Below are 12,296 nucleotides of genomic sequence, written 5' to 3'. Positions count from 1 at the left end.
TCTTTCATTTCTTAAGTGTACAGTACAGCAACACTGCATAGTACTTCATGAGAGAGTAGGTCTGTATGTGTATATGCACACGCATGTTAACCAGAGTAAATCATGTTATCAAACCATTTATTTTGAGCAGTGTGATTATACCGAAGGAAAGATAAATGAATAACGTCTTTAATGAGAATGTGAAGAAAATGGCACCGAAGTGACGACAAGCAAAACGCTTCTATTGAGATCGTTGTTGACGTAGTAGTTCGAAAAGAGCCGCTGTGTTCTAGGACTTCATTGTTTCTCCTCTATTTCATTTATATTCTAACTGCCTTCATCAGGAGGTGCGAAATAACGTTACATCGTAAGCAAATACATAAGAGTACGTGCGTTCTTGAATTTATATGTTAACTAGGAACTTACTTAGAATACAATAGTTCTTTGATGTGATAAAAGAATATAATAATCTAAATATATTTTTGGCCAATCACAGGAATCAGTATTCAAGATTAGAAGCAAAGTAAAGGAAACGAATATGGAGCGCATTCACCACGTCGGGAAAAAGCTTAAAGATCTGTGTCAATCGAAAACGAACGCTTTCAGCACAGATAACCGGAGTGTTGGAAGGGAGCCGTGGGGTGGATGTACTTCCGTTTCATTCATGCTATTGTGACATTGTTGGAAGGCGTCCTTCATTCGTGCCGACCCAGCCGGTCTTCTACCTACCAGACCGATTTGCGGCTCATGAACCAGCTCTCAATTTACAACGTCGTTTTGTATGAGCAGAGTCGTAAAGCAATGAAACGCGTTTGTGGGGCTATCACACGGTCACACAGTTTACTATTTTTTGTCTTCTAGCTTCACGTATTCAGTATATGTACTTAAAACAGAAAACCACTGCTGAATGTGCGAGGTCAGTTTTGCAACAACGTATACATATACGAAATAAGATACCGGTCGATTTTTGTAAACAAAATAAGATAACTGCCCGTGCGACATTCCATCGACATCCTTATTTGGGTTCAGAAGTAGAAGAATAAGCAAGAAGGGACGACGAAAGCAAAATGATGCGGTAGACGTAGGACGCCATCGCGGAACGCCCCGCCCTTCTTGCCTTTCCTTGTCGCTTCCGTTTCTCCGTTTCCTTCTTGTGCCTTCCATTAGGCCCGCTGAACATTGATTTTTGTCCATACCCGTATCTACTGCCTGTTGGTGTATAATGTCTGTATGCATGCGTGCATGTGTTTGTGCAAGAATTAGAAGAGACCTCCGTGCGTGTGTGTGTGTGTGGTGTGAGAGAGAGAGAGAAGCTGGTACTATGGTTTCGAACACTCACCACACTGACTTACATATACAAGTGATGCGGTAGAGCAAATTATAACCTTGTTTCCTCTATAATTAAAACAAAGGACAAGACTGTAAATGAATAATTTAAAAAATCGTTTCCATTTTTATAAATTATGACATAAACTCGCATAGAGAACCAACAGGTTTAACCTAATTATCTTTATTATCAGTGTGGATGCATTCGTTTTTCTAATTTTGTGTTTATTATTTGTTCTGTCCTCAAATTATTTCTTAGAATACACACACAGAACACAGTACTACTTTATACAAATAACATAGTCAAATATTAAGATATATTTCAATATAGCAATTTCATGTTAGTATACACGCACTCACATACACACACACACACACACACACACACACACACACATATATATATATATATATATATATATATATATATATATATATATATACATATATATATATACCTTTAAACACACACCCATATATATATGTGTGTGTGAGAGAGAATGTGTGTTTAAAGGTATATCAGACCAAACAAGATTAAGAAAAGAACACTTCTTCATCTCTCATACGAAAGCTGTCTAATCTTTAAGCAACTCGTGACCGTTCCATGGCAAACGCAGCTAATACGAACTCATACCTCTCCCCAAAGTTCCATGAACTATGGCTTATGGAAGGGAGGAGGAAGTCAAGGACAGTCCGTCTTTAGAAATCGGCCCAAGTACGAATTCGTGAGTGCTCTGTTTTTTATTTTTATTTTCTAAGTTACTGTTTACTATTCTTTTTTGTATTATCTCTCGTTTATGAGGATCGTTTTTTGCCCCTTTCTGTATATGCCTCCAGCCTTACGAAAGCTTGTTTTGACACTGAATACACACGTCTGTGAAAATGACATTCATTCTCTATATTTGTTTCAATCTATTCATGTTGGTTTTGGTTTTTTTTTTATTTATTTGTGTGATTTTTTTGGAAGAAAGATACGATTGACTGGTGAAGGTTATAATCCCAGGATAAATCTAAGTTTTTTGTGCGTGTTTTTTTGCTTTCAACTGACTTGCCCTTTTTTTTTCTTCTTTTAAGTGGTTCATAATTATGATCCGTAATTGTAAGGACCTTTTTTTAAAATATTCATTACTCTGTCTAAGTTATGTGATATTCTTGAGTTCAATCTTAGATGACAGATATGGACTGCAAAGGAAAAAAGATAATGTATTGAAGTAAGGTTATGTGTGATTTTCGCATGAATAACAATGATATCTTTCGTGGCCGAATGGAACACGAAGGTATGGAGATGGAATCTTCACAAAAAGTTGGGGGGAGAATCTATTTAAACCCTGGGGGTTTAAATCTGTCAGAAGCAAGGGGTGGGAGGCGAGGCTTCCAGTTTCTTCCTTTATGGGAATGGAATTCGTTGAAACTGGAAGCCTTCAAGTTCTGTTCTTGAGTTATATATGATTATTAACAGTTATTACAGTTCACGTTTCTTTTACGCTGATACCTCGAACTTGGTGTTGTTTAGCATTAGCAAAACGCATTCCTCTTCTCATTCCTCTTCCATCTCTCTCCTCTCTCCGTTCCTTCTCTCTCGTCTCTCTCTTCTCCATCTCATCATCTCTCTTCTCTCTCGTCTTCCTCATCTCCGCATTCTCTATCCTCATTCCTCTCGTTCTCTCCTTCTCTCCTCGTCTCCTACCTCTTCCTCTCTCTCCGTTTCTCCTCCTCGTCCTTCTCTTCTCGCTCTCTCCCCTCATTCTCCTCTTCTCTTTCTCTTATCTCTTCCCTCTCCTCCCTTCTCTCTTCTCCCTCGCATTCCTCCACATTCTCTCTCTAATCTCTCTCTCTCTCTCCTTCCCTCAATCATTCTCATCTTTCTAAAAAAAAAAAAAAAAAAAAAAAATGTCTCTTCTCATCTTCTCAACTTCATGCTCACGTCTCTTCTGCTTTCTCCAATTCTCCTCTCTCCTCTCTTCCTCCCATCCTCTCTCCCCCTCTTCCTCGTTTCCTCTTCTCGCTCCTCTTCTACTCTTCCTCTCTTCTCTCTCTCATCCTCTCTCATTCCCTCTCTCTTCTCTCTCTCGTCGAACATCTCCTCGTCCTCCCTCCTCGCAGTCACTCTCTCTCTCACCTCAGGAAGAAGAAATTCATTCTTTACTGATATACTGAATGCTAAATGTCGTTGTTTCATGATCACTGTCGCCATAAAATGCATAATGACCTTCAACACCAATATATACATATTATAAATATATATATATATATATATATATATATATATATATATATATATATATATACTATATATATATACATATACACATATGCATTAAGCTACAAATGTCCTTTAATATCCAATTCGCTCACATAGGAATTAATATATTTTCATATATTTTTGCCAAAGGGAAATTTTTTAGTTGATAATAATTTCGTCCTCTCTTGGATTCGAAACAGCGGTCAGAGGAGATCAGGACTTCAGTGACGTCACCGACTCGGCCAACCTCACTTGTTGGCTGAGTCGTAATGGCACTGAAGTCCTGATTTCTCCTCTGTCCGCTGTTTCGAATCCACGGAGACGAGATTATTACCAAGCAAAAAATTCCCTTTCGGTTAACATATACATATGAAAATATATTAATTCGAGGTAGAGCGAATGGGACATTAAAGGATATTTGTAGCTTAATGCATGTAAATGAATCACGGTGATGTGATAAAAATTTATATATATATATATATATATATATATATATATATATATATATAAAGAGAGAAACCCGTGAGTTGTACATGTTTTCCATTGTTGGGAGACGACTCATTTTTCGGGAGGAAATATTTTCAAATGATCGGAATGGAATGTTTTAAAGTAGTGTCCTTTTCCGTGCCTTTTAATTTATATTTTTTATTTTTCTTTCGAGACCAATGTTCCTAAATGATCTCTCCCAATTCTGTGTTATTATCGTTCCCTTCACTCAGGTTATCTCTACAAAGATTAGCATCCAGCTTTGAACTGGTCCTGTACGTATGAAAGAAAGGTTTACTTTTGTCTTTGAAAGTTTACCACGCTTTTTTATTTTATTTTTTGTTTATTTATGAAGAAAGTAATTTTGTAAAGTTAGCACTTTCCTCGAGACAAATTCATTCGCAGGACCAATTTCGGAGGCATTTTCCCTCCTCATTATCGACAACGGATTCCCCCTTTCACTTCGACGAGCTCGCTTCCGTAAGATTGCCTCCCTTCCCAAATGAATCAGATCCTATTTGATTAGGATTAACTCTCCTCCGGGGGATTAGCTCACCATTCTGAGGGAATGGACCCCTATTTCGTAATACCCGAATGCTTTAACTCAAGAAATTGGCATTATTCGCGCACGAAACTCCGCCGCTGCCCGATTTTTGTTGCAAGGTCCCTCTCCTTTCGAAACGCTGTGCAAGTAGCACAATGTAATGTTCAGTACCTCTCGGTTTCTGGGGTCTGACTTTCCTCTTTCTTTGAGGCTGGTTCTTATCGATGAATTTCTACTACACTGAGCAAGTTCATGTTCTATTGACGTGTCCCAAAAGAGTGTAAAAATAATGGCAATAAGAATGATAAAATCCATTTGGTACCGCTCATTTTATTAAAAGTAGGTTCTAGGCGACAATTGTAGACTAGATATAAGCAAAGTTTTATTTGGAAGAGGATAACTCGTTTATTGGGGTCAAACTCGGAGATGGGGAAAAAAGAACCAGGAAACTTTGATTGAACCTGTTCCTCAGCAGATGGAAGGTTATAAGAATCGAGGAAAACTTTATATATTAACTCCCGTCTCTATATGATTAGTTCTTTCGTTCTGTATCGATGATCACATCCAGCAATCTAAATCTCATTGTTAAAATTTCTCCTTTGCCGAGAGATTAACCCTCTTGCAGGAACGGCAGCTCTGGTTTTTGGTTGCATTTGCATAGGTCTACCTTCAGTCGCCATTGCATTGGTTTCCCGGGTTTAATCAAGGCCAACAGAAGGTCTCGGGCGATGTACGTACGTATATCCGGTCTCTAGTCTAGAACAAGGTTCGTCATGCAATGGACTGTTCTTTATCTTCGTTTATCATGAGCATTCTCTAAAGCTTGAAAACATTTTTCGTTTGTAATGGCCACTTTTTAAGACGATTAGGTCTATTTCATCCCGAAATCCACTTTCCTTCACTCTTTCCAAAGACGGCATCGTCTTCTCTGTTGGGATCAGTTCTTTTTTTCCTCATACTTTAATCGCTTTTCCCATGTGTGGTGGACTGGAGGTTTCTTGTCGGTAGGATAATTTCATAGGAATATATGACGCAATATTAGCACCACCGGAGAATCATTAGTTCGTGTTTCCTGGAATAGACCCCGTTCCAAACAGACGCCATCTTTTTCTTTCAAATTTCCATCCCGCCCGCCACCCCCCGCCCCCGCCAACCATGTTTAATTTCCGTTCATAGACATATATATATATATATATATATATATATATATATATATATATATATACATATTTATTATATATATCTATATAATATATGTATATATATATAATATATATATATAATAAAAGGAGCCTATAAAAACACCCAAAAATATTAGAGAGAAAAATACTATATTTCAGAGACTGCTGTCTCCCTCTTCAGGTATTTGAATGAGAAAAGTTTACAGAAAAGGTGGTATTTATACCAAGAGATCTATCCACAGGTAAGCCAATTTGGGTCACTTCCGCTGATTATCTTCCTTTAATCTTCTTAAGCGTTGGTTGAACGAAAATCTTGTCGATCCCATCTGAATCCCATGCTCCTTTTGAGATGTTCATTACCTGCCTCTCTTTAATTAAGGCCGATTCCATCATTTGACTCTTGTACTGGCAGTTGCTGCTATAAATTATATGTGACAAATTCCAGTTTATTCTATGGTTATGTTCATTTATATGGTTGAAAATAGCTGAGTTCTGTTGTCCACACCTAACTGACCGCTTGTGTTGTATTGATCTCTGGGGAAGTGATTTTCCTGTAAATCCTATGTAAAATTGGTCACAGTTCTGACGTGGGATTTCGTAAACGCCTGTGTCCTTGGGGGATGTCGTTTGTTGGACGTTAATCAGGGATTTGGCTAAGGTATTTGGGTGAGTAAATGCAAAAGGGTTAGATTTTCTGAGGGTCTGGGTCACCGTCTTAATCCTGTCCAGGTGTGGAATTTTTATTTTATTATTGGGTGTCTCTCTGGTCGTGTCTTTAGGGGGTCGGTAGAAAATTACGTTTGCTTTGTGAATTGCTTTTTCAATTATATGGTCAGGATACTTTAAAGACGAAAGCTGCATACGAATTAGTTCAAATTCTTTTTCCAGGAAATCTGGGGAACAAATTCGTAAGGCTCTTAAGAACAGGTTGCTGGCTACACCTATTAGATGGAATTCTGTTGTAGCAGAACATATATATATATATATATATATATATATATATATATATATATATATATATATATATATATATATATATATATATATATATATATATTTGTTCCTTGCTGTATGTGGTACATAACACGTGAATCATAGATCAAAGAAAACTGACATTTATATTAGATTTACGTGAATAGAGCAAATAGTCGCCAGGTAACAAATACAAATAAATGCATTGCTTTTCTGTGACATTGTGACCTCTTCTTTTCTTTTGGTATTTGTTGTGTTACCTCTAATTTCCGTTAGATTCTTAAGATTAATCAATCACACAGTTCATTAAGATTGATTGTCTTTATAAACACATATTCAATATTACAATAAATCTTAATAATACACTACCTTTGAGGAAAGGTCAGTGTTGGCATAGGGCCGCTGTATCTGAAGCAACCATCACATTTAAACACAAGGCTTAACATCATTGTGTATTTGCGTCATCTCAGTATTTCAAAACGAACACATCATGACTTTAATACAACGTTCATATCTTCTTAGTATGCAAGCATTATTTGAAAATTGACATCTGCATGTTTTTTTTTATGTGTTTAAAATTACGGTATATATTTTTCTTTTCTTGTTCCAGCTGAATGACCTATTCTACTCCACCAGTTGTCTGTTTTTGATAATCTGCTGCACTAATCATTGTTTCTTCAGCACGGACTCTCTTCATTTGAACTTTTTTAAATCTATTTTCCATGTATTTTATCTTTGTTCTCTGCCTTCTAAATTTACTAGCTAATACTGAGTTTTCTCTCTTGTTACACCAAAGGGCTGAAACCATTTTATATCAGAATTATTTTGTGATTTTCTTTTTTATTATATTTTCCATAATTCATTCAGCACGTCCTCTTTCTCTTAATTTTCCATTTATGAAATGAATAGATTTGCTTCTTGAACAAATTTTATCCTCTCGCATCATCAACGCGTTTCTTCTCAGATTGTGTGCCATGAACAACATCCTTTATCTACCATCTCTCTCTCATTCTTCGCTTCCGTTTCCTTTCCTATCTCAATCGTCAGTTTCCTTCAACACATTCTCCGTTTCTGTTATCTCCTGCTTCCCCATCTTGTGAAACAACCAGTTACCTAAACGACACATGATTATTTGCAACGCTGTTACGATTGTCACTATTGATGCTTCACTCGTTTTCTTCTTCTTTGACTTTTCCCGCAGGTGATTAACTTGATCGGTTACATCAGCATCATGTTCGGGCCAGATCACTCGACGGCGAACTGGTTCTCTTTCGTCTCCATGATGGGATTTTGGATCACCGGGATCCTCATGGTGCTTTACCTCATGCATATCCTTGAGCGGTTCCACATGGTGCCTTGGTTCATGCTGGTAAGTGCCATGTCTTCATAAGTTTAATTCTAAGTCGTGGGGAAAGCGGGTGTTTCTCGATTAGAAACTGAAGAAAATGTTGAATTCTTAGGTCTACTAAATGTTGGGGGGAAGGGTGAGGGAGAATTTGAGATGACAATATCAGGTTGATTAAGAATATCCCAGTCAATATTACAATTTAAACTTGCTGTACTCTTCAATAACAAGTTGGTTTTAATCTGTTCTACTTTTGAACCCTATCCGACTGCTTCTCCAGGAGGTATGCTAACGATAAAGATTCCCTGTTGTGATACTTCACTCTCATTCAGAGAATAGTGCCAAATCTACTAATTAAGTGCATGGATGAACTTGTGTCTCTCTTCCAGGAATTTGGCTACTGCGCCCTTTGGGCCTTCTTCTACTTCACGGCGGCCACTGCTTCCGCCGTCAAGGGCGGAGACGACGCAGCCTTTGCCGCCGCAGCCTTCTTCGGCTACGTCGCCTTGATACTATACTCAGTCGACGCCTTCTTCAAGTTCAAAGACTGGAGAAGCGGCAACATCGCTCAGGGAGAACGCCAGGTCCAGATGGGCGGAGACCTACAGTCACCTGGGGCTTACTAAAGAAGAGGATCGGGAGGAGACGCTGAACGAGATTGATGTGTTAGATAGAGCGCCTATTATTTTTTTTTCAGAGTTATCCTTCGGTCTGTCACTGGGGATCAAATGTATGCATATGTATGGTTAAAAGCTAAAGTGGTTCGTGGCAGGTTTAACTAGAGCACTGTTGTTACGCGCGTTCTGGGAGACCTGCACGTTTATTAGCTATAATTGTTATTATTGTTTGAAATGTCAAGACTTTTAAAGTGTCAGAACATCCTCACATTAAAGGTCAGCAGACCCCTTAAGAAGCGTGTTGCAAGTTAGCGTTTGCACACCACCTCATATATCCCCTCAGTGCTTTGAACAAACCATACATTTCCATATATTTATTGCTAGAGGTGGGTTACGCCCAACACGGTAGCTTCGACCCGAGAGATAAAATTCTTAATCAAATGGCGCCTGACTGTTTCCATTTTTTTTTTTTTCTGTGGCAAATGGGTAGAAGGAAGAAAGAATGTATTGTTTCACGTGTAGCCTTCTGGGGCATAATTTTGTGTATGGAATAAGTTGTTGTTAGGATGAACCACTTGTCATTATTTTAACTTGACATATTTTTCCTTTGTGTCTGCCGGTAATGATTTTAGGATTTGAACAGCTTCGAGACACTGAACCAGTTCGAGACACTGAACCAGATCACACTTCTTAGATAATAGCGTCAACACACTGCCATCTAGGTTTTCTCTCGTTAGGCAAACACGATTATAGAACCTTTGAACCCCTGGAACACGAAGAACAATGATGAATGACAGACAGACACAATGGACTCCCTGTACAAAGGCATATCCATTGCCGGCTTTGTTTCCGAAACCTTCGTCGTCTCCACAAGCAGCCATGGCGATCTAGGTTCATAGAAACAAATGTCCCGTGACGTTAGGAACGTACTAGAAAAACTTTTGGACCTCAATTCGCGAGTTCCGGGGCGAGTATGAATACTGATTACATTATTCTTCGAATGAAGCTATTTATAAAACAAATGAATAAATAAATGAATCAGATAACACAAAATTCGCAAATAGCTACCCGTGTTTTTGCTTGCTTGCGTTATGAAGATGGGTAAACTCTCACCTGCAACTATCAAATGCGTAATACCTTTGCCTTCAAACAGTTTATCAAAAAAACTTATATAACCATAGGATGTATTTGCTTACTACTACCATGATGCGACAAGAAGAGCTTTCGTTGAATGTTGTATTGTGCAAAAGGAATGAAATGCAGGTCTTCAAGAAATTCCCGTGACGAGCGAATTACTTTCAGAAAAAAAGTTGAAATTTGAAGCGGAAGAAAGAACTAGATGTTATTACTTTAGAAACAAAACGTTGACTCTAAAAGACAGATGGATCTAGAAAATATAATAGTAGAGACGTTTTCTGTTGTGTTTGAAGAGTCTAAAGTCATCGATATCACACCACATCACACTCTCACACTGTATTTCCGTCAAGTGGATGTTACCAAATGAGCACAGTCTATTTGCGAATTGTGCACCTGATATCTGACAGCACAGAAATCGCCGAAATTTATTGTTTTTACCACAGAGAAGAGGTAATTCAACAATGTATCAAACTTAATCTGTTACCCAGGTATCTCTTGCTGATATATCAGGTGCCTTTGTTTCCTGAAAATAAATTTCAAAGTAAATTCTTCTGCCATGTGTGGGATCCAAAGGTCTTCGGGTTTCTTCATACATTCATTCATTGTCACCTTCGTTCAGAAATAAGCATGGAGTGATATTATCATTCTCTATTATAAAAAGCTGATCTGAAAACACATTACAATAGATCTCGAAATTTTTCAGCAATATTTCTAGACGATGAATTCTTGCATCAAAATATTTCGGCCGAGAGTGGAAAATGCCTGAAATAACAGGACAAAACAAAAGGCCAATAATTAGAAAGGTAAGGTTCCTGTTTCGTTAGAATTAAGGTCTTGAGACAGAATTCCGTGGTTATGATGTTTACAGTATGATCCCAAAGCAAACGTAAAAGAAAAACGCAATTCAGTTTGAGCGATGAGACATAGCCAGTGAATTTAGCAGATCAGTCAACACCTAATATGGCTGGGCATTTTTGTCATATTCTGGCTTGTTACTAAGGAACGAAATATTTAATTTACCTGTGGCACATGACGAATCTCATTATGGTAGAGCAAAAATACTCCTAGGAATACTGCAGTGAATAAATTTATATAGAAATGCGAGTCCTTTGGAGTGCACTGTTGATGATCAGAGGAGATGGTTTTGATTTGCCAGAGGACGAAGACTATGACGCCCACTCCCTTCCCTCAGGCGAATCTCATTAACGTGACTGGAGGTGAATTTTGGAGGGGCAAAAATGCTGTTCATTTGAATGTATGTAAATATATCTATAAATATAATGTAAATGTTTGTGTGTCTTTGAATCATCTCTGAAACGTGGTATATTAAAAGAGCCATGTGTTGTTATTTGTCATGAGACATAATTGATTGGTCATTTTGAATCTCTCTCTCTCTCTCTCTCTCTCTCTCTCTCTCTCTCTCTCTCTCTCTCTCTCTCTCTCTCTCGATATACATTTGCTGTTGAGGACTGATTTGATTTTGATGCTCACTGCTCTTCTCCCAGGAACGATTACAATTACAAAAACACAAAGAATGAAAGTTCAGAGATGACAAAACAACTGTTCTGACACTGATCTTCACAAAGGATACTACATACCTACTTGCCCGGACTATTGTGTACTTTGAGATCACTTGACCTCATCATGGATGACAATCCACTCTCTTCATCAACATGAAACTTGGAGGTTATTTTGTTCATGTATTTCGCATTTCTCTTGCAACTTTCAAAACTCACTCTTAATCTGCGGTATTTAATTCATATTTGCTCATACAATGGACCAAAGTCTAACTAGACTTAAAGTAATTCGGTATTCGTTAAATTAAGAAATATTTTAGCAAAGTTAACTCCAAATATCTGTTTCAGCAATTTATCATTTGACCTGCCATTTTATCTAGTAACGGTAAAGTAATCAATGGGATGTCTTTGAAATGAAGTCATCCAAAAAAAAATGCAGATGAATAACCAGTAAATGAATCATCAATTTTTTTTATCTAACAATAAATTCTAAATTAAATACACTTGTAACCTGTTTTGTCAATTGTTTTGTTTCAAAGAGACAGCGAAAGCTTACACTCACTTCCCCTGCAGAAGAATCAAAGCATGAAAAGCCGATCAGTCTTCAGTTTACTCGTCTGTCTGGAATCGTAGCATCTGGGCTACCTTTTCAGTGCATCTACACGATGTCAGTCTTCTCAAGTCATTATGCCTCTTGTGGTTTCCAGTTCTATGTCTTCGTCATGGGGCAGATAACTATACTTTCAGGGCTTCTGGGTCTTTCAGAGAACTTCTTGGTCTGTTGGAGTTGGTCTCTGGCTCATAGGCAAGACTAGTAAATAAAAAAGTTTAAAATTGACACAGGTTAGACACGAATCACTCATTTTCTCATCGTGTTTGTGCATCAAATAAAACTCCCTCTACAGCAGCGGTTCTCAACCCCATGGTCGCGAACCAAATGAGGGTCGCGA

At 37.9% G+C, this 12,296-nt stretch overlaps 1 protein-coding gene across 2 annotated transcripts in view; it reads left to right on the top strand.

Annotated features, from left to right (window-relative positions):
• LOC135204036 (CKLF-like MARVEL transmembrane domain-containing protein 4) overlaps positions 1 to 11,120 on the top strand; it is a 47,787-nt gene extending 36,667 nt beyond the window's left edge. For both annotated transcript variants that reach the window (XM_064233983.1, XM_064233984.1), the window contains exons 3-4: positions 7,932 to 8,099; positions 8,465 to 11,120. In XM_064233983.1, the coding sequence (XP_064090053.1) occupies positions 7,932 to 8,099; positions 8,465 to 8,701 (405 nt within the window). In that variant the 3' untranslated portion in view covers positions 8,702 to 11,120. The remainder of the gene's footprint in view (positions 1 to 7,931; positions 8,100 to 8,464) is intronic.
• Positions 11,121 to 12,296: the final 1,176 nt, after the last annotated feature.

The sequence above is a fragment of the Macrobrachium nipponense genome, chromosome 44, assembly GCF_015104395.2.
Source record: "Macrobrachium nipponense isolate FS-2020 chromosome 44, ASM1510439v2, whole genome shotgun sequence".
In the NCBI taxonomy this organism is placed as follows: domain Eukaryota; kingdom Metazoa; phylum Arthropoda; class Malacostraca; order Decapoda; family Palaemonidae; genus Macrobrachium; species Macrobrachium nipponense.
The sequence above is the reverse complement of the archived record's forward strand: the minus strand, read 5'-3'. Positions and strand labels throughout refer to the sequence as shown.